The 22829-nt window shown below is 41.8% G+C and overlaps 1 protein-coding gene across 1 annotated transcript; it reads left to right on the top strand.

Moving 5' to 3' along the window:
* Window positions 1-128: 128 nt before the first annotated feature.
* NUDT5 (nudix hydrolase 5) lies at window positions 129-22508 on the top strand. The gene is given in 11 exon segments (XM_080917781.1): window positions 129-267; window positions 9519-9624; window positions 10871-10938; window positions 14036-14037; window positions 14040-14130; window positions 15532-15581; window positions 16658-16765; window positions 18121-18216; window positions 18755-18856; window positions 20359-20412; window positions 21896-22508. Coding segments are annotated over 10 exon segments (744 nt in total). The 5' UTR covers window positions 129-267; window positions 9519-9561; the 3' UTR covers window positions 22006-22508.
* The last annotated feature ends 321 nt before the right edge of the window (window positions 22509-22829 follow it).

The raw sequence follows: 22829 nt of genomic DNA on the forward strand, positions 1-22829 counted from the left end.
TCTGCAGAGAAGAGTAATGAAAGTGTAGAACTTTTAGGAAGCTTACACCTCCGCTTTCGTCTGTATGCACCTCGACCCGGAAGGTAATCATCGGAGGCTAGCAGAGCTTCTACGGGTGCCTGGAGGAGGACGTGTGAACATCTTCCTTGCACCACGAGAGGCGCGGGAGTCTCTAGCGGTGGCGCCTGATTCTACGGAGGCTGCTGCTTCTGCCTGATCCTTTTTCTTTCCTCCTCCATCCCCTCCACATCCCACAGCTTAGTGTAGGTAAGTGGGCGCGAGCCAATCTGGGTACTAAGTGTCCTTGGAGAGGGGAAGGGAAAGAAGGGCGCGAGCACAACTGACGGTGCACAGAGTGCAGCCAGCCGCGCGCGCGTGTCTGCGCCTGAGCGGGAGAGAACCCGGGATCCAGACGGACTAGCCTGGACTACGAGAGGAACACGGGAACGGCGTAGTAAATGTTTGAACACATCAGTTGAGGCACCTACAAGAGGAATGGCCCCTTCTCGTTCCCGAAAGTAGATTTTTAGAGAGCCAGGGAAGAAATCCCAAATGCACGATCCTGGGGGAGGAGGGAGGTATTTTACTATCCTGAAGATGAAAGAAGCGATGTTAGTCTGAGTAGTCAGAGGAAAGTTGTGTCTATTGAGATTAAGGTTTATTTAGTCAAATCCCTAAAAAGTTACCAGTGTGGAAAAGCACAGATGTTTATCAGTGTCTCTACAATGGTGAAATCACAAAGGTTTGGAAGAGTTCTGTACGACAACTTGTGGCATCATTTTTCTCCCTAATCCCTTTTCTACCTATCATTCTACAAAGTTTAGTTTTGTTCACCAGCTGCAAGAGACAGGCCTTTAAAACCCTCTGGTGCTTTCTGTCATTTACAAGACTTGGGCATGTTCCAAGCACGTATTTGTCCAAAAGCACCGAATTTCTGATACTCGTTCTCACAAAAAAACATAAATTGCATTTCCCCCAGTGCATCTAAGCAGTTTAAGTTAGAAAGAGCGGGGGGGGGGGGGGGGGAACCCAAGACACTGTCAACTTCTTTAGAAAGGTTTTTATTAGAATTGCTCAATAGAATCCTCTGTATTTTGAATTAGAATACACACACCCCAGGAGAAGTATAATTTGCTCAAAATGTTCCAGGTAAAGTGGTTGGAAGCATTGCTTAAAGAATACATTTCAAAATCAAGGTAAATGGATTACAACGTTGCAGTATATACTAATGGGTTGTGGGTGGCAGAGATTTTTATTTGAAAATCCGTGATACCCAGAATTAGTCAGTCCTGGGTTTTGTTGTTTGTTTTGTCGTTGTTTTGATACATACTGTCTTTCTATATACTGTCTGACCTGGAACTCTTTGGTTCTCAATCTGTGGGTCGAAACCCTCTTATAGGTCCTATATCAGATACTCTATAGGCCACATATTCACATTACCATTCATAACACCAAATTACAGTTACAAAGTAGCAACGAAATAATTTTATAGTTGGGGATCACCACAACAGGAGGAACTGAATTAAAGGGTGGATGCATTAGGCAGGTTTGTGTAGACCAAGGTGTACACAAACTCACAAAGATTTGGTTGCCTCTGTCTTTCAAGTGCTAGGATCCAAGGGGTGAACCACAGGTCTGACTAGTCCTCTGAGATTTGAGAGAAAGCAGTAGTAATCCCTGACTTCTTTTTGCTTTTTCTGGACAGTGGTGCTGCTTCCAAGAGACAGAGAGAATATGAGAGACACCGTGAATACTTATTTTATTTGACCTAGAAACAAAGTTGCAGGGGGAGGAGATGTGAGCAGCTAAAGTACTTGTTGTTGAAGATAGGAATCTTACCCATCTGGGTGAAGCAGTACTTTATGGCCCAGCAAACCTTTGGGGTAGAAACTGAAGCAATTATTTGTAGAGAATCGGCTAAGTTGGTAAACTTCGAGAAGAGGGCAGGGAAGGAAATTGGAACGGTCTTGCATATTCTGTGTTTTCAGTGTCTGTTTTTAGTGCTGCGGTAGGTTCTGCTACAGACTTAGCCAGCTTTCAGTAAGTTGACACCACAAAGGATGTTCAGGTGTTTGGAACAGTAGAGCTCGTTTGTTAGCTATTTTTTAACTACCATGTTTGTCTTCATGAAGCCTTGCTGGGTTTTTTGTATTCGGTTTTCTTCAGTGAAAGCCTTAAATACAATGGTGGAAAAATCATCAAATATTTTAAAATTTTAATTTGCCATTAGTGTGTGCCAGTGCAGGTGGGTATATACCGAAAATATATGGAGATCAAAGGACAACTTTTCAATTTTAGGGAAACAGTTCTTTCCACCAGGATCCTGGGATTTCACTGGAGGACTCATGTTTGTACTGCAAACACTTACATGCTGAGCTATCCCACCAGCCCCTTGGGATTTTTTTTTTTTTTTTTAATGTTATTACTCAAATGGTTAGGGCAAGGTGACTTACTGAGCAATTCCAAAATGGAAAACAAAAATAAACACATTTTCTTTCTCGAATACATGACTTTTAGGTTACAATTTCCAATGTTATGAACCCTGACTCAGATATTCCTTCTAATGTTCTAGTTTCCTTTCAAATCTTATTGGTATCACCTTATATTCACTTCCCCAAAAGCTGTTTCAGAACAAATAATAAATTCTCATTGTTGTTGTTACTACTAACACCCTACTGCACACTCTCATTATCTCTCCCCTAACACTGTTACAAGAAATTCCTTCCAGGACTCATTACTTTGTGGCTATAATCAATTAACCTTCCCAAGGGTCATTACAGTCAGTTCCCTCTTGCTCATCTAGAATTAAGCGCTATAATAATGAACTTCCGGGACTGGTGTTTTTATAAGTCACCGAGTAGTATAACCTCAACAAATGCCAGTTCCCTCCTTTAGCACTTACTCCCCATCCTGCTGGGAGGAAGAACACAGCATGGGTTTGAGTGGCTTTCTACTCTTCCCAATGTGAGCACAAGAGTTCTTCAGTCTGAGAATAGTTTTCAGCGAAGGAGATCCATCCGATATGAGTCCCAAAATGTTACCATGTATAGTACAAGAGAACGCATGTTTTCTGGTTTGTTTTGTTTTTTCATTAAACTTTTAAAGTTATAATAATAGCCGAAATTATTTTTAATATTTTTACACTAGGTATTTCATTTGTTCTTTATTAAATAAGATGGCTTTTCTTTCTTTTTTAAAAAGTTAATTCTTTGACAGTTTTATACATGTGTATACTGGTTACATGTTGGTTATTCTTTCTTCTAACTCTCCCTTATCTCCTTCCCAACCTTATCAACACTTCCTCCTCCCTATCAATTCATTTCCTTTCTAGATTCATCACCTGACCAGCTCTTAAGCAATCATTGCAATAATCAATAGTTTGGGGAGTTCTTGACTGCAGTGGCTGTTTATAGGATGGCATTTTGCAGCCCCTCTTCCTGTCTGCCAGCCTTTCCCATCTTTCTCACAACCTTCCACAGTGTTCTCCTGAGTCTTGACAGGAAGCTATAGATGTCTTGTTTGGGGCTGAGTACTCAGTCATTGCTAACTCATAGCTATATGAAGTCACAAAACTAACTTCATCTTAACTCACTGGAAAGAGGCTCTTTGGTTAAACTGAGAGTGTTAATTCTTTATGGGTAGAAATATGTGCATTTAGACCCAAGCTCTCTGGCATTATGTGCTTTTGAGCCAGGTTTCTTCTTTCTGTACCAATATGGATTCCCTCTTGTGAAGAGTAGGTCTCTCCTATAAATCCAAATAAAAATCCAATAAAAAGATGGATGGTTGCTCTTATAACAGTTGTGCCACTGTTGTATAAGTGGGCACATCTTTGCCTGGCAAGTTGGTGTCAGTTCCAGAGCTGACATCTGGATAAGGTTGTTGGTAACTTGTCTTCTCCCGGCAGCTTGCTGGACACATTCTGGCATTATAAAAGGCACTAGAAAGGTGTCTAGCTCAGGGCCAGCTTCTTTTCTCTATGCCATGCAGCTGAGATGTGTGGCAAGAACCTGTATTTCTATGGGCATCCTAAGGCCTCCCTGACTAACAACTCATGCTCCTGACATGCACATTTTTGTTTGAAACTCATTTCAAGAAGAGGGTTTTGTTGTTGTTTGTTTATGTGTGTATTTATTTTGGGGGTTTGTTTGTTTTCTTGCAGGGTATCCAACTTTTTGGAAAATTATAGGTTTCTCTGAGTGTGTGTGTGTGTGTGTGTCTTTTTTTTTTTTTTTTTTTTTTTTTTTTTTTTTTGGCTGACCCTTCTCTCTTAAAAAAGTATGTAGTTCATGCACATGAGAGTGCAAACACACATATACAGCATGTGTGTGGAAGTCAGAGTACAAACTCAATGTCAGTCCTACCTTATACCTTGTTTGAGGTAGGTTATCTCTTGTTTGCAATTAGAGGTTGGCTGTTTTACACGATTCTTGGTGTGCTCCTGTGTTGGCCTCATAATATTAGTCTTAGGAGTGCTGCCATTACAGAGATGAGCCACCATGGCCTGCCTTTACGTGGGTCCCAGGGATCTGAATTCAGGTCATCAGACTTGCTTGGCAAGCACTTTTACACAATTAGCTATGGGTTTTTATAGCCAGGCTGGCCACAAGCTCAGGGTATCTGAGGATGATTTTGAACTTCAGTCTACCTCACTCTGCTTCCTAAGTGCTGGGTTGACAGGCATGCACCAAGTTTATAAAGTGCTGGGACTTGGGCCCATGGTTTTGTGGGTACTAGTGAAGCACTCTACCAACTGAGCTATATATGAAACCCCTTCAGATGGTGTCCGTCTTTCTCTCTTTCTTTTCTCTTTCTTTCTCTCTCCCTTTCCTTCTCTTATTTTCTTCCTTTCTTTTTGCTTGTTTTTCAAGACAGCGATGTCTGTCTAGAACTCTGTGTAGACCAGAATGGCCTCAAATACACAAAGATCCGATTGCCTCTCCCTGTGGAGTGCTGGGATCAGCGGCGTTTGTCACTGCTCTTTTCTTGTTTAAGACAAGACCTCACTGTATAAAGCTGGCTGACAGAGAACAACTTCCCGGATCCTCTTCCTGTATGTGCCTCCCAAGTGCTGGATTTAAAGGCATGTGTTGTCAGGTGTGGTGTCACACACCTTTCACCCCAGCACTTGGGAAGTAGAAACAAGCAGGTATCTTTGTTCAAAGCCAGCCAGGGCTACAAAGAGATCCTATCTCAGAGAAGAGAACAAAGAAAGACACGTTACCATACCCAGTAATATCTTACTAAATTATTTCTTCAAATTCTTTAATTTGTTGTTGTTGTTGTTGTTACATTTTTAGGACTAAGACTTAGCCTAGTCGGAAAATGCTTAACATTAACATTAATGCATTTGGTCCCCAGCACCCATATAAAAAGCCAAGGATGCTGGTTCAACTTGTAACTCAGTGCTGGGGAGGCAGAGACAGGAGGCTCTCTAGCATGTGGTGGACAGTCAGCCTAAGCTAATTGTTAAGCCCCAGGTCCCAGTGTCAAACCTTGTCTCAGAACAAAAGGCAAGCCACTTCTGAGGAACAGACACTCAGCGTTAACTTGTGGCCTGCTCACACATGTGTACATGCATGAATGTGTGCCATAGCCACACGGGCTTGTATACATCCCACACGAAGACTCACGAGTTCCCACTCAGGTTCTCTCAAAGTGCCTCGTTGGTTTCTCTGTCATAGAGCTGTCCCGACTGTCCTCTGTCCGTCGGGGCTTTGCTTAGGGTTTAAACTTATACATCTTTGTTTATTTCCTTCTTTGAACTGTAATCTCACCATATTATTTATGCTGGTCCCGAAGTGTTAGCCTCCCAAACGGCCAGGACTCGAGGCATGCGCCATTCGTCATACTTGGCAAAGTCCTACTTCTGAAACACCATGAGCTTTAAGCAAGTCCAATGACTCAGATTTTATCAGAGAATGCAGAGAACGTGTTATCTCTTGTTAGGATTTGTGTCACTTTTCATTTTTAACAGATTGCAGGGATTTAAGGAAAGCTTTATTTAGTTTCTAGTTTCACTTTTGCATCTTTACTCGCACTTAACCTCTTTTATAATTTTTTATAATTTTTGAGGTTATATTTCTTCTTTCCCTTTCCTTCCTCCAAATCCTACCGTATATCCTTCCTTATTCTCTTTCAGATCCATGTCTTCTCTTTTCATTAATTGTCATTGCATGTTACAATCCTAAATATAGCCTGCTTAGTCTATCTAGTACTGACTTGTTTTCAGGGCAAACCATCTGGTATTGGGCAAGTAATTGTATGTCTTCCCTGGGGAAGACTTTTTCTCGCTCTCCGATTTCTTTAGTTGCCTGTTGGTCTTTGTGCTGAGTTGAGGCCTGTGAGATTGTGCCTCCCACTTACCTTCTACCCAGCTGCTGTTGCACATTGTAAAATACACAGGTTTATTTAGTATTAGCCACCTAGTTTGTTCCCCTTACACGGAAACTTGTACTTGTGCCTTAAGCCAAAACCACCTGAAGTAATAACAGGCCTGTGTGCTGTGCCAGTCAGGGTTATGCGCTTAGCATGCAGGGACCCAGCCAAATGTGGGTTCCAGCTGTTCTTGGGAATGTGTTTGCAGATGTCAGCGACATCGGTTGGGTGTAGGGAAAGGCTGCGCTTTAGAGAGCTTGGCAGCCATGTGTCTCTCTGTGCTCGGACTGCTTGCTGTCACTGTTTAATTTGGTGACTCCATCTCTGTGGAGTACTCCCTGGCTTTCTTGGCCTCCGTATTATTAAACCATCTTTCGAAGTCTTTTTCCCTGCTGTTTCTCAAGGTGTGTGGCTGCCCTGCCTCTAAACATCCTGGTATTCATTGGTGTGGTGGCTCACACCAGTATTCCCAACACTCAGGGTGAGGCCAGCCCAAGTTCCACCAATTAAAAAAGAAAAAAGAAAACTAAAACATTTTTAGGGGGCTGAACCCTTACTGTAAACATTTTGTACCATTGTAGACTATTGAATTTGTCTGTTCAGTGGAGCTGCATGGTTGCCTAAAGGTTAGTTTTCTTTAGCATTAGAATTCAAAATGCCCTTGCACCAGCACATTTCATTCATCAGAAGGAAAGGCTCTCTTGAAGATAAAAGGATCTCTAGCCAGACTTAGAGGCATAGGCTTCTCTAATCCCAGCACTTAAGAAGTGGAAGCCCAAGGATCCCACCTCAACTCCACGAGGACTTGTCTCAAGAAACAAAAGAAACATCTACAGTTTTCTGTGAGTACAGAGTGTGCAGGGCGGGGCCCACTAGGTTCCCACTTCGCCAGTTGTCTGTTTCCTACATCAGTTACCTGTGGTGGCAGAAGCCGTTTCAGCTTTAAAGCTTACCTAAGTAAAAGGCCATCTGAGTCACTTTTGAGAGGAGTAACGAATGAGCTTGCCTGTTGTTCTCCTAGGCAGGCTGTACATGTCAGCGTGCCGAGTGACTCTCTGAGTTGTAGCATCTGTGTTGCTTCCTTCCTACGTCCAAAGTCTGTACTCAGGAGTCACATGGAACCTTCCTCTCGGCTGGGCATCTTCCTCCCTGTTTATCCTTCATAATTCTCCTCCTTAAAACTGGGGCTCACTTGACAGACTTCTCATATTGATCCTTGCTTTTTCTCCTTACCGCCCCACTAGAGGAGAGGTCCCCCGAAGGCAGGCAGAGCCTTTCTGTCACCTGCCCGCTGTGTATTGGGGTCACATCTAATGGTCGCACCACAGTGAGTGCTAGCCTGAGGCAGGCAAAAAGGAGCATGAACACATGTTTTGTTGTGGGTGGTGTTTTAGGTAAGGGGAATGCTACGTTTATCTTTGTAGACTGTTGGCAAGAAAATCCATGCCTACACAGTTGTACTGTAGAGTCTGTAAACTCAGTTTCATCCAGGTACGGCTGGGAAGTATTAGGGGTGAGGTGGAAAATATATGTTGAACTTAAGTACTTATATTTTTTCATTATTCCCTAAGCAATACCATATGTTTATATAGTATATATATAGTATTAAGTATGTGTATCTGAAGATGGTTTGAAATGAACAAGAGGATATAAATAGGTTAAATGCTATACCATTAACTTAAGTGACCACATGAATTTAAGGGGGGTCCTGGAGTCAAACTCATGCCCTAACCCCTGGAAACAGAAATGAGAAGATGATATAGTTTTGAAGACTTAGGAAGATTGGAACAGTCTGAGAAACGTAGATATCGAGGAATGGCAGCAGGGATGGAAGAGTGCCTTCGAGGGGCTTAGGAAGTTCTGAGTGATTCTGCTGGCGCAGCTAGGACTAGGGCCAGAACTCAGGTGTTTAGATGAGCCAGGCAAGTGCTTGAGAATTTGAGACACATCCCAGCCCAGTCTGACAGCTAAATAGCAGTTCTAAAGAGAACAGAGGGAATTCTGAGAACAGTTTATCAATAAAAATCGCTTTAAAACACCAGAACAGCCTATTAATTGTAATGGCTGTTTTTTTGTTTGTTTGGTTGGTTGGTTTTTTGGTTTTTTGTTTTGTTTTTGTTTTTTTGTTTTTTGTTTTTGTCAACTTGACAAACTGGAGTTATCACAGAGAAAGGAGCCTCCCTTGAGGAAATGCCTCCATGAGGTCCAGCTATAAGGTATTTTTATCAACTAGTGATCAAGGGGAGAGGGCCCAGCCCATTGTGGGTGGTGCCATCCCTGGGCTGGTAGACCTGGGTTCTATAAGAAAGCAGGCTGAGCAAGGCAGGGGAAGCAAGCCAGTAAGCAACATCCCTCCATGGCCTCTGCATCAGCTCCTGCTTCCTGACCTGCTTGAGTTCCAGTCCTGACTTCCTCTAGTGATGAACAGCAGTGTGGAAGTGTAAGCTGAACAAACCCTTCCCTCCCCAACTTGCTTCTTGGTCATGATGTTTGTACAGGAATAGAAACCCTGACTAAGGCATCAATAAAAATCCCTTTAAAACACATATATACGCACATATACTACGTACAGCCTAGTGTATGGCTACCTGTAAACTTCCAGGCAGTGAAAAGAGAACAGCTGGAAAGCGAAACAGAAGGTGGAAATCCCTTTTTGACTTCTCAGTGACAATACGGAAAGCAAGACAGCTGATAAATGACTCTGGATGACTAAGCAGTCACATGGGCAGTGTAAAACCAAGATTTTAGAAAGGCAGGGTCCAGAAATGGAGCAAGAAACCAAGAGATAGTGTACCAAAGGCAGACGTCTACCCTTAGACTCTCTGGCTAACTATAGCTGGACTTTGATACTTGCTCACATTTAAAGGCAAATGGGACGCAGCAGTGTATACGCTTTAATGTGCATACATAATCTTTCTGACTTTAAAGTGTGTAGCCCTCACTGGGACTGGGCCCTGGTTAATGCAAGCTGAAAGCAAGCAGAATGGCTTTGACTTCTTGCCTGGGTGTCTGAGAGCCTCTGCTGAGGCAGTTCTCCCAGAGCCCAGGATGCTTTGTAAGTAGAAAATCCTTATTAACTAGTAAGTTCTTTGACTACCCATGTTAGGGGAGCCTGAACAAAGCTCACTTACTTCTTACAGCTTGAACTTTCCACCTGAGGACTGCGGAGACCAGAAGGTTGAAATGGAGTCCCAAAAATCAACAGACTCTTCTTCTCCCTCCAAGCAGCACATTATTTCAGAGGAGGTGGGTGGAGTTTGTTTTCCTGCCCTTCCCCTTCCCCACAGAACAGCAGGATTAGAGAGAAGACAGCTTCTGTTCCATGGACTTTTCATTCTTGGAGGTAGTTTTCACATGCTTTTCTCTCCCATTTTAGACTAAGCCAATTGTGCTCTTAGCATAGGTCTATTCATCCTGTTTGCGTGTATTAATGAAATTGAGAGTAAGTAGATTTTGGCTCCTGAAAGAGAAATTCTCTCGAAAAAATTCCCTGGATAGAAAAACAAATAGATGGTTTTGCATTTAAGTGTTTTTGAGATTTCAGATTTAGTAATTACATCTTAACTGTCTATAATCCTGGCATAAACATTTAAAATAATAAAAACTTGAATTTTTTATTGTAGCTCAAATTCCATTGAGTTCTGGAACTAATGTCTGCCTCTTAATATGTTATTGAGTAAAATTTTTAGGGTCTTTTTCTCTCAGGAACCAATTGTTGTGATGAATAAATTTTAAATATTTCATCTTGGGACTCTGGTCCTTAACACTTTCCTGGAAATCTTTTTGATTCAGAATCTTTTCCATGTTTGTCTGTGAACAGATCAGATAATGATTAGATTGGTGTGTGGGATGGGGGTGAGGGGACTAGTAAGAAAAGGCTTCAAGTTCACAGTGAAAATCTCAGCTCAGCGTAGAGGCTGCCTTAGGTGAGTGACCATCCCAGACCCCTTGGTGTGTGCCAAGCAGTTCCTGATGTCTGTCTTGGATTGGGTGGGAACTTAAGTGTTGGAAAGAAAGCCTAGTCTTTATTTTCCTCATGGTCCACTGCCCTAATAAAATCTTACATCTGACTACACAGCAGTATGGCCAGCCTCTAACCCTTCTTGGGGTCAGAACTTAGCCAGCTCTCCCTCCTCCCTCCACCTGCCAGCCTCTTTGCACCGCCCAGGAGTCTATTAGGTTTTTCAGGTACCAGGTTCCTGCTGTCACTGAGCCACACCTGTACCACTCTCATCCCTAGACGTCAGTTCTTTCCCATTCTTGACTCTACCTGAAAAACTCAAAGACAAAACCCTGAAAACCCAGAGACACCCTTAGGAAACAATGTTGAATATTTATTCCAGGCTAGAAGCCTGCCCACAACTACTTATGGGGGAAGCAAATTAGAGAAGGAAACAGAAAATTTGAAAGAAGTACACTTTTTGATTTTTTTTTAAAAAGACCAACTTCATTTGAAAGTTTCCAACCTTATAACTGTCTGCTTTTGTTTTAGTTGATCTCAGAAGGAAAATGGGTCAAAATTGAAAAAACAACTTACATGGACCCCAGCGGTAAAACTAGGTAAACGTTCTTCCTTTCTGTCTTTGGTTTTACCGGGTCTCTATTGAGCATGTGGGCACCAGTGTTTTTTCAGGAAGCTCCATTTTAAATATTAAAGACTCCAGGGCAGCTCTTACTGAAATGTTTGGGTCATAGATATTCCATGAATAAAACAGTTATACTTGTTACTTTAAGTAGTCTGGAATCCTAGCTCCATCCTCCATGTATAGTGGACCTAAAATTTGTGATTGTGGCCTAACAAGCTCTAGAATATTATTCTTCTAGAATTCTTCTATTGCTTCCTTTGAGAAAAATCAAATTTTTAGTGTCTAATTTAGAAGAACTAAAAAGAAAGTGAAACCATTGTTGGCTTTGAAGTAAAACACAGATTTTTTTAATTTTACTCAGAAATGTAAATTGGAAAAAATTCCCTAAGATAGAATAACATATATCAAGATAATGTGACTTTATACCTCAGAGTTCTACTTCTGGGAATTTGCTAAGAAAATCACCTAGTATTTAGAATTCAATTTCTGCATTAAAATGCTCAACAAAAATTGAGACAGAAGGCAAACTAAGCACCCTAATATAGAGGACATGAATTAGAGTCTGGCCCCACGGGAGTGCAGGCACCTACTTGGCCCAGGACAGGGTGTCGGATCCCCTGGGGTTGTAATAGAGCACCCGTGAGCCACCCTGCATGGGCACTGAGAACCAAATGCTAGTCCTCTTCAAGAACAGCAAGTGTCCTAACCACAGAATCCTCTCTCTAGCCCTGATATGTGTGCTGAGCTCTGGAAAATGGTGGATAAAGGAAGGCTAAAGGGACAGAGCATGTGGTCCATGTTTTTATCTCAGCTCTAAGGACAAAGGCAGGCAGATCTCTTGAGTTCAAGGCCAGGAACTATATGAAGTTCAGGCAAGCCAGGGCTACCTAATAAGACCCGATAAAGGAATGGAGGGAGGGAGGAAGGGAAAGAAGGAGCCAGCCTGCCTATATTAACTTTTCCTTCTGTTTTCCATTACTTTATTAAAACTAAAAGGAAAACAAAACCATTGCTGGCTATTTAAAAGGAGCTATGGATACAGCTCAGTGGTATAGCGCTTGTCTGGCTTGTGCATACCTGGGCATGAGCCCAAACACCACAAAAATTAAATGGAAATCACTAGGAGAAAAATAATGTATTAAATAGGTTTAGTATTTACTTCTCAATGAAATGTGATAAGAAAGAAAATAGAATATAGCTGAATTTAATGTCCAGATTCTGTCACACCAAGTTGTTAGAAACAAATCTCATCTACTACACAATCACAGGAGAATCATTGTGTGAACAAATGCATTTATCATCAAGGTAACAATATATGGATTTGTTGATAATCGAAACAAATTTTGAGTGTTTCTGCTGAACTAGCACAAACCTTAGTAAAGCCCATTGCTAGAGAGAGATGGGAGACATTAGCAGAAAGCACATAGAGCTAAACAGAGGATAGGTGCGAACCCAGGACAATCAAAGCTGCGGGGAGTACAGTGTATTTATGTTGTGAAATATATTCAGAGACTAGAACTCAGCATAGTGAAATAGTTTGGCTCTATTTTTCCTGAAAATAGAGTTTGTAGCACATAATACAGCGTGTAACATTAAGAAATCTGGGCTAGAGAGATGGTTTAGTGGTTAAGAGCACTGAGTGCTCTTCCAAAGGTCCTGAGTTTAATTCCCAGCAACCACATGGTGGCTCTCAACGGTAACAGGTATACTCCCATAAATAAACAAATCTATAAAAACAAAACAAAACAAAAACACACACACAAAAAAAATACCACTAAGAAATCTAATTCAGTGTTTCTCAACCTGTGAGTAACAGCCCCTTTGGGGGTCGACTAGTCAGAGGGGTTGCCTAAACACTGATATTTATATTATGATTTATAATAGTAGCAAAATTACAGTTATGAAGTAGCAATGAACTGTATTAAAGGGTCAAAGTATTAGGAAGGTTGAGAACCACTGTCCTAAAAGAAGTCTGTCAGTTTACACCCAGTTGTCTTTACCTGACCAGCCTTCAGGCATTTATTGATCAGAAAAATATATGTCTACGTACTGTTGCTGCAGTGAAGCAGCTTGGGGAGGAGGAACGGGTGGGTTTGGTTAGGCTTTCTGGTCACTGTTCACCAAGGAAGTCAGGGCAGGAACTTGGGGGTAGGAGATGAAGCAGAGGTGAAGAACTGCTGCTTACTGGTTTGTTCCCCATGGCTTGCTCAGCCTGCTTTCCTATAGATAGAACCAAGGACCACCTGTCTAGGGGTGGCACCACCCACAATGGGCTGGGCCCTCCCCATCAATCACTAAGTGTCTAATGGCTAGCCTATACCCAGTCTTATTGAGACATTTTCTCAGTTGACGTTCCCTCCTCTCTGGTGACTCTAGCTTGTGTCAAATTGGCATAAAAGTTCTTGTACAGAGTATATTTGCTCCCCTTTTCCTTCTGGTCATTAACGACATCCATGCACAGCGTTTATAGTTCTTACCATAATGTCAAGCTCTGAAGCATGGCTGTAAACCATGTTTTGTTCATTTGTAAAAATTCATTCCCTGTTACCCCAAAGGAAAGCATATGGATAGAGGATAAAATAACCAGAGAATGATTTGCTGCCTCATTCATGGAAGAAGGATATAGAATTAATTCTAGACGTGCTCAGTACTAGCGTTAAGTGCTTACCCTTGCCTTTAAGATGGGACGAGTTATCCTTTGCTACCTCCTAGCTCATGCACCAGTGGCTAGATGTAAAAAGCTGCCGGATTTCTAACAAGAAAACAAGCAATGGAGTAATTGAAATGGAGACCCAATTCTAGGGCTGGAAGAGATTTTCCCAGATTGTTTTACTCCTGAATACACAAAGAAGGAAACTGCCATCGCTTTGGGTTTAGCTGGTGGAGAAATAGAGTTTACTCCCCATAAGTGTACATGTATTGAATCCTAGGAGAGAGGCTGAGCTGCCTGGGGCACTGTTGGGCAGCTTAAACGTGTGTGTTCTACTTTCGTAGTTTATGGTGCATTACTGTTTATTTACTTGACCTTAACCGTGTACTGATGCCCCTCTCTTTGTTCTCCTTATTCCTAGTGTGTTGGGATGGGACCTGCAGTGCTTTGCCCAGCACTGTCTTCAGTCCTTAGGACTAACCTTAAGAGACAGCAGAGAGCTATCTATGGCAAAAGGTGTCTTGTCTCTTGTGATCTGTATTACTTATTGGAAATTGCTTGTTGGTTGGCTTCTTGCTACTAACAGGAGTGTTAGGCTGCTGTAAGCAGTCGTAGCATCTCCCAGAAAAAGTCTGCTGGGTTTGTTTGTTTGTTTGTGTGTGTTTTTTTCATTTTCACAGATTTGCCCTGTAAAACTTGGGTGCATTCTAAAAGATTTGTAGTCAGAAAGGATTTTGTTTGTTCTTGTTTTAAACCAGATTAAATATCTGGAACTTTTTGTAGGAACGTGGTATTATCAAAACCCAAGAACAACAGGAAAAGGAGTATAAGCAAGAGGGTCCTTTGTACTTAGCCTAGAACCATCCAAATTATTTAATCCTGCCTTTCGAACAGTCTAACCATGGCTGCCTGGCCTCCTCCATCACTACTTATCGTTCCCCCAAGAGATGGGAACTAAAGGGAGGGAAGTTTCTTGTTATTCCTTCCCCCTTTCCAACAGTGTGGGTTTTTTTTTTCCCCCTGTAACCAAATTCTTTAATTCTGCATGACATTCCTCTAAGAACAAGTAGACTAGCAGAGCTATTACCAAAATCTGAGAACAAGCAGCCAGGAACCGGGGGCTGGAGAGATGGCTCAGTGGTTCAGAGTACTGACTGCTCTTCCAGAGGTCCTGAATTCAAATCCCAGCAACCACATGGTGACTCACACCATCGGTAATGAGATCTAATGCCTTCTTCTGGTGTGTCTGAAGACTGCTAATTATATATATATATATATATTTTTTTTTTTTTTTAACAGCCAGGGACAAACTGCTCACACAAAATAAAGCTGTAAATGGGAGCAAGAATGTGACATCCAGCATTTCCCCAACTCTAGGGACCTGTCTTTTCCTCATACATAAGGCCCCAGTCATGCAAAGAAAATCTGAATTCCTCATAAGTGGGAAGGTTCTGTGAACTGTGTAGTTTAGTCACATATTTTAAACCTGCATAATTTCAGTGGTTCACGTTGTGCATGGCATCCTTTGTTCTTGGAAATGTGTCTGGAATGTCCCTAGGGGCAGACTGTATCACTGTGGCAAGGCCTAGACAGCTGTACCAGCTTCTGCTTCTCACTGTAACTCGATTCAGACCAGAGTGTCCTGAGGATGCAGTGACCCAGTTAGTGCTCAGCCGGTTTCTGCTTAAATGGTAGCCAGAGGCTGAGGTGGATGGTGGTGAAGTTCTTTCTCTTCACAGGAACCACAAGAAAGCTCAGTTGGCTATTTAAGTACAGATCTTCACTGTGCTTTTTGACTACCGTTATTAGCATATTTGCATGTCTTGCATCTATGATGTGCTGATAGTCTACAGAAAACCTAAGAACATTTTCTCTTTGGCACTAATGATTTTTTTTCTTTGTTCTCTGCCTGCATAGAACTTGGGAAACAGTGAAACTTACAACCAGGAAGGGAAAATCTGCTGATGGTATGACTGTTATAACTCTTTATGAAGGAAGTTAATACATTATAAGACAGTGTTTAAGATAAACAAAGAGCTCAAAGCAGAATTACTGTCAATTGGGATCTTTTATGTGTGACTCTCCTGTTTTTACAATGCTATGTTCCAAAGCTCCCTTCTAAGCTAGGAACAGTTTTTGATGGAAAGGTGTGTTAACTTTTATAGCCAAACATATATCAGTATACTCTGAGGCCAGTACAAGGTACATAGAGTACCTTGTATTCTGAAGGTGAGTGCCTTTGGGTGTGGCCTCTCCACTGCCATGCTTCAGCTAGGGGGAAGGGAATTGTGAAAGAGGTTCAGTTCGGTTCCCCTTCCTTCCAGGCAGAAATGGCTTGGCTTCAAGTGCACCAGAAACATCCTGGGGAAGCTGAGCTGCTACCTGCCTTTCTTTTTGTCTTTCCATCTTGATTTGACTTGTTTTTGCAGCCACTTCACTGTAGCTGCTCTTGTCAAAGTATTTTCGAGGCACAATCTCTCCTTGTGGTGTCAGTCTCCGGAGCCAGTGGCTTTCTGGTTTTATCTTAAGGCCCAGTTATCTGGAGGGGAAGAGCTTATATGCTAAAGCAACAAAAGCCATTCCCTTGACAGACACAGTGGATTTAACTGGCTTCTGCTTACAGGCGATCCAGCAGCATGCAGACCACTTTTTCCATGTCACCCCCCTAGCTGCTGCATGGGGAGGAGGGGCTTCCATCCTCAGTCCTGTGTGACATGCTTCGATTTCAGTCTCATTCCGTAAGGAATTATTCTGGGCAGTAAAGACAACATACATAGAAAGACTCGATGTAAAATAAAACAATGAAAGGAAAGCAATTTGTGACACTTAAAATGAACTTTTTTTATAATTAAAAAAAATCACACAGAGTGTTACTTTTTACATTTTAAAATGAGACTAGTTTCAACTTAGGCTACCAACTCAGTAGATTAAGTTAATTTGCACATTCAGAGTGATTTGGATGCACTTCCTTCAAATCTGGGGTTTCTATTGGGTTGCCATGAGCAGGCTGCTGGCCTTCCACAGCTGTGTTTCTCTTTGACAGCCGTGTCTGTCATACCCGTGCTGCAGAGAACGCTCCATCACGAGTGCATTGTTCTGGTGAAGCAGTTCCGGCCCCCGATGGGCGGCTGCTGCCTGGAGTTCCCCGCAGGTGAGGAATGAACTCAGGTCCTTAGCCTGAGACTGGGCATTGCTTGTTTTAGCATCTTTTCATCTGTCCATGTAGCTATAAATAAATACTACATGTCTAAGGCTAGGAAAAGGGCTCAGCTGTAAAGTCCTTGGAATGCAAGCAACACGACTTGAGTTTGGATCCCTAGAATCCTGTGTCAAAGCCAGGTAGGTAGAGAGGCTTACCTGGAATTCTAGCCCCGGAACAAGCTGGCTGGTGTGACTAGCCATATCAGTGAGCTGTGGGTTTGACTGAAGATCTTGGGTAGAAGAGTAGTTGAGGAAGCTTCAACATTAGTGCTGCGCATGCATACACACAAATATATAAGAAGGAAAACATTCTCTTTAATAAGGCTCCTTTAAGCCCCTGGCCATATTTGGGCCAGCCACAACCCCTGTCCACATAGCCTCAGCCTCAGCAGAGCTCTCCTGAGTCTCTCATTTATCAACCAACGGGTCTCACCTTCTGCCACTAGCAATCCTTCACTGCAGACTCTGAATTGCAGAAGCTGTAACTAGAAGTCACCTTCATCTACTGTAAACATATGGAACAAGAAAACTGTCTTGATTTTATGTAGAGGAATTTTTTAGTTTGACTATAATTAAGCCATCCAGAGTTTGATGCATAGTATTAATTTATTGGACTGTAACCAGATGAAGAGATTAATAAACCCCATGCATCTGTTGCAAATGGTGTACTTATAAAGCCAGGTTCATGAAGTTCGGTAAGGTTCAGGTACAGTGTTTACCCAGAATGCACAAAGCTCTGTGCCATATTTCCCAAGCTACAGTGGGAAGGCCCAGTCCATGGCAATATATAGGTAACTCACTTGCCATTTTAAGAAATAAATGACGCTGAAAATGACACTGAAAGTGACTTAATGGCCTACATTTTCCTTGTTCTTTACATGGCTGTGTTCAGGAAAATAAGCCTGAGTTGTTACCTTCATCATGTGTGGCCTATTTCTTCCTCAAAGTGACCATAATAATGACCTAGTCTGCAACCCTCAGCACTCTTTCCTGGCTCTTCAGTGTTGGGACTCAGTATTTTTCTATGAGGAACAAACACAAGATAAGTACACCGTCACAAAGAAAGGAAGCACAGATTCAGCTTCTTGTACTGTAGTCACACAACTGACCCCAAGACCTAACCCTTTTGGCCACATGAATCACCTTTCCTCACAACGCTGTCCCCTTGGACAGAATGTGGTTGAGATGTTCATGAGAAACCTACTTGGTATACAAGGGTCACTTTGACTCTCTGCAAGCCAGCTCCTTAGCAACTGTGAGAAAGATAGTCAAGGGACACTGGCTTCCTTCCCGTCTGTCCTCCAGGGCTCATTGAAGATGGAGAAAGCCCAGAAGCAGCTGCTCTTCGGAGGCTGGAGGAAGAAACTGGCTATAAAGGGGATGTTGCTGAATGCTCTCCAGGTTTGTATTCTTTCAGGTGTCAGCTCCTTGAACATTAAAACGCTGGGGTTCTTTATGGTTGGGGTACAGGCAGAGAGGAACCAGGGATTTAGGTTGGTCTCTAGATAGGTACAGTGGCACATTTGTAATGTTAGTCCTCCGGGACAGAGGCATGAGCTATACAGTAAGACAGTGTTCCAGTGCCCCTTCCTCCAGATGAAAAGAGAATTTTCTCCATCTGGGAGTGAACTGCTCCTCTGCATGGGAGCAAATTGAAGGACATGCACACAGTCAGCCTTCCTCCTTCCTCACCTTGCCTGTCCACACTCCCTGGAGTTTGTCCTAGTCAGAACTGTCTAGACCCTCAGACTTCCCAGACATGACTCTAAAGCTCCAGGAAGCTTGAGCTTTCTAAGTCCATGTTCTACAGTCCAGTAGAGCCTCCTGAGCAGACACCATGTTGAGTGAACCTGAGCCCCTTCCAGGACAGTTAGTGAGGCAGACGCAAAGGGACCGGAGCCCTTGTCTCACTTCCTAAGACAGTTGTGACTCTTCACAGCTCTGTGTCTGAATCCAGGCTTGTCAGACTGTACCACACATATTGTGACAGTGACCATCAATGGAGATGATGCAGGAAATGTAAGGCCAAAGCCAAAACTAGGTAAGGATGTGGGGGATATACTTAAACTGGTTAAGTTGCAGATTATCTTTAACTTGCTAATGCAGCATAATTTCCACTGAAAGAAGCACAGTCGCTCCACAGCTTCGAGGGTTCTCACCTGCTTGTCCGTGTTGGTATTTTGGCACTCTCTGCATTATGTCATTGCCTTTTATATATCTTTTAAATGTTAAACTACAGAAATTATAATGTATATAGTACATTACATATATTATAATGTCCTGAAACTCACTCTGTAGACCCGGCTGGCCTCGAACTCAGATCTGCCTGCCTATGTTGGAATTAAAGGCTTGAGACACACTGTCCAGCTGTGGGTTAAAAGTGCTAAACCCAACTAGAATATGAGAAACTTCAAAAACCTTGAGTTTGTCTTCATGTGTAAGAATAGCAGATGCTAAAGGCTGCAGGCTTTATTGAGTCAAATTTTATATTTAGAGAATTTGTAAGGTTATTCTTTGCACTAAAATATTTACTAGCAAAGTAGGGTTCTAAAACATTAATATTTTGTCAATTCCCTGTCCTTTCTTATACCCCTTTGAAGATGGATGGATTTTCAATACACACACATACTTATGAGTTCCTCAAAAATTTAAATTTTGGAATGACAAAATTGTGAGCCTAAAACTCAAAATTAAACTGAAAATATTCATAAGACTTGAAGACACAGCTTCTCAAAAAGTTAAATGTAGAATTATCCAGGATCTAGTCTTTGCAAAAGAAATAAACTAAAAACAATTGAAAGTAAAAGACTGACCTTCTAACACACTTAATAGTATCCTCATAGTTGCCAGTAGAGGCCAGCCAGGATTCTACCAACAGATGGATAATCAAGTGTTCAGTTTTGATACTAAGGGAAAGCAGCTTCATTCTAAAGGGCAAGCGTGTGATTCTACTAGATTAGACACAAAACAGCAAGCGGAGCTCGCAGGAATGGATACTGTTGAGTGAACTCCATTTGTTTAATTGTTTATAATGCAAATACTCATAACACATGGAAGACATTTAGGAGTTCCTCAGAAATCTAAATTTTTGGATGACAAAATTGTGAGCTTAAAACTCTTCATCCTACTAGATTTTTATTTAAAATCATTAAAGTGATAAATTTTGTATTATGTGGTTTTCCACAAATATAAATGTAGTAAATGTACATTGTAGGATATGCTAAAATTTTGCTGTGAAATGTTTGATTTGGAGAATAACAGTCGAAATTAACTTTACTGTGATATATTTAGTTTAGAAATTGTAGGTTTATTAGGCTCTTCCATAGTCTTGATATGACTTGCACTAAAGTTTTCAAAGACGTGCCATAGCAGGGTGTCCTAAAATATGTACTTCCCTCCTCATTTTCAGGGGATGGAGGTATGTTATTCAACTTCCAGTGGCTGGGCCTGTGATGGCTTAATGGAGTGGTGATGGGTGCAAACATGGGGCTGATGGTTTGCTGCTGTTCTTAGCTCTGTTTTCACTGCATTCTGTTTGTTTAGAATTTGTGGAAGTGATTTCTTTAACAAAGAACGATCTGCTGACAAGACTTGACGGTAGGCACTCTTAAGGTCCTTACCCAGCCTTCTCTTGGTTTCCTGTCCCCATTGCTATCCACTAGGTCATTAAGTATCATTCCTTTATCTTCAACTCATTAACCTCAGACACCTAGAAACTGTTGAACTACTGTTGAGCAGTTCTGGTTTTCCTTTTCAAATGATGTCCAGTTTGAAAATGTTAAGAAAAACTGTGTCAAGGGAAGGCTTTAGTAGGGGCCCTTTATAAGTTTTTTTCCTACATAACAGTGGTTATTTTCCTGCTGTCTAAAATCAAAACTATTGAGTGCTTAAGAACCTTGATCTTTAACAGAGTGTAGCTCTGTTATGCTGGTACATTGGATGTTCCTTGTAGAAAGTTAAATCTTACAGCAGTTAGGGACTCTGAGCAGCTCCTCAGCACATACTTGACTGTTAGATATAACAGACCACTACTCGGCGTTCCTCTGCACCATAGCTTTGTGGATCCGGATCCCTGTTCATCCATTAAAGAGGCAGAGCCTTTGCATGGTCCCAGCTTTTTATCAGTCCTATTTCGGGAAACTGACAACTTACTTTTTCTGTTTTTTAGTTACTCTGGAGATTGACACAAAATAACTTGATGTGTTTGTTGATCTGAAACACTGAGAGCAGTCCCTAATTCCCTGCCTCACCAGTGGCTTATGGCTTCTCTTAAGCAGAGAGTTCTATTTTGAAATGTCTATTATTTTTTTGAGAAGTTTCAAACTATGATTTCATATTCCTAGACAGCTTCGAGTTCTTCACCTTTTCAAAAACTAGACCTAAGGTAAATTAATCTCAGTACCTAGAGCCAAATTAAATGTCATTTATTCAGAAAAGCCGTGGCAACCAATGTCAGGCAGTACAGCCAATGATCTGATGGCCCTGAGAAGTTTGAGCTCTGCCACCATTACCATTTATTGGCTACTAGCTTCTTGTTTTCTTAAATCAAGAATAAGTCTCTTTTCTCGGGATGCATGAGAAAAATTAAACAGATAATGTAGGCAAAGTACCTTGTCCCCGAGTGCTTAACAATATGTGATAGATGTTTTATTTATAGAATATCCTTTTTAAAAATTTTTTCTCTATTCATTTTACTTTCCTTCTGGTCTTCAAAGGAGATACTTAGCAAAAACCACTTTACCTAACCTCAGTATAATCAATATACTAATCAATACTTCCATGTTAGTTTGTGAGAGAGTAGCAACCAACACTCCTGCCATTCACAGACTTGGAGAGTCATTCAGTGTTGAACTTGTTCAGACAAGTGGCTAGGAAAGCAGGAGACTGGGCCAGTGTGGCTGACAACTGAGCCTGATCAGTCATCTGCTGGGCCACTGCCTTAATCCCTTACTAATTCTAAAGGTAGATATGTCCCCAGCATCTAGTAATGCATAAAACTGGCATCCTGTGTCAACAGTGACTGACTTAGGCTCTCCTCACTGTCTCTGCAGTCTCTAAACTGTCATCTTTGCTTCTTCAGCTTTGGGAGCAGAAGAACATCTTACAGTGGATGCCAGGGTCTACGCCTATGCTGCGGGACTGAAACACGCAAACTGGAAGCCATTCGAAGTGCCCTTCCTCAAATTTTAAGGCCAAGGAGGACACTGGCCATGTTTTGTAAACAAAATCATGATGCCTTCACTATTCAGTGTATTCAATTAAGTTTAATGTAGATCATAAACCAGCTTTTTCATGAAATAAAAGCAGCACAGACTGCATGTGGTATGGAATTGTTATTACAGAGAGGATGCAACCTTCATGGAACTGAACGTATAGTTAGGTATATTTAAATTTCTTGAACTTCATCTACTCTAGAAGGTGAAGGTATTTCTCAGGAATAGACTCAAGCACCAAATTAGGTCAGCTATTTCTACCCTCAGTTCCTAAAATAAAAACCATGTACTGAAGTCTGCACATAGCTATTTATTAGGCTCACATTTAAAAATTGGAAGGTTATTGTTTTCTTTTGAGACGGGGTATCATTGTATAGCCATGGCTGGCCTGGAACTTACTCTGTAGACTGGCCTTGAACTGAGAGATTCATCTGTCTCTGTCTCTCCAAAGTTCTAGGAATAAAGATGTGTAGCACCACTGGTGGCAAAATAAGAGTTGGGTTTTTCTTTTGTTCTCTCTAGACAGGGTTTCTCTGTAACAGCCCTGGGCTGTCTTGGAGCTCACTCTGTATCCCAGGCTCAGCTTGAACTCAGACTTGCCTGCCTCTGCCTCCTGAGTGTGGGGATTAAAGGGCGTACACCACCACCACCACACCCAGCTAAAATAAGTTTTAAAAGAGAGACCCTAGTAGGGACAGACTTCACTTCTTCTAATTCTAATGTAACATATGGGATTCATTTGGGTAGATGTAAAATCAGCAGAACAAAACATTTGTGGTAAACGTAGCATGTGTATGCTTG

The sequence above is a fragment of the Micromys minutus genome (genome assembly GCF_963924665.1).
Source record: "Micromys minutus genome assembly, chromosome: 6".
Lineage (NCBI taxonomy): Eukaryota > Metazoa > Chordata > Mammalia > Rodentia > Muridae > Micromys > Micromys minutus.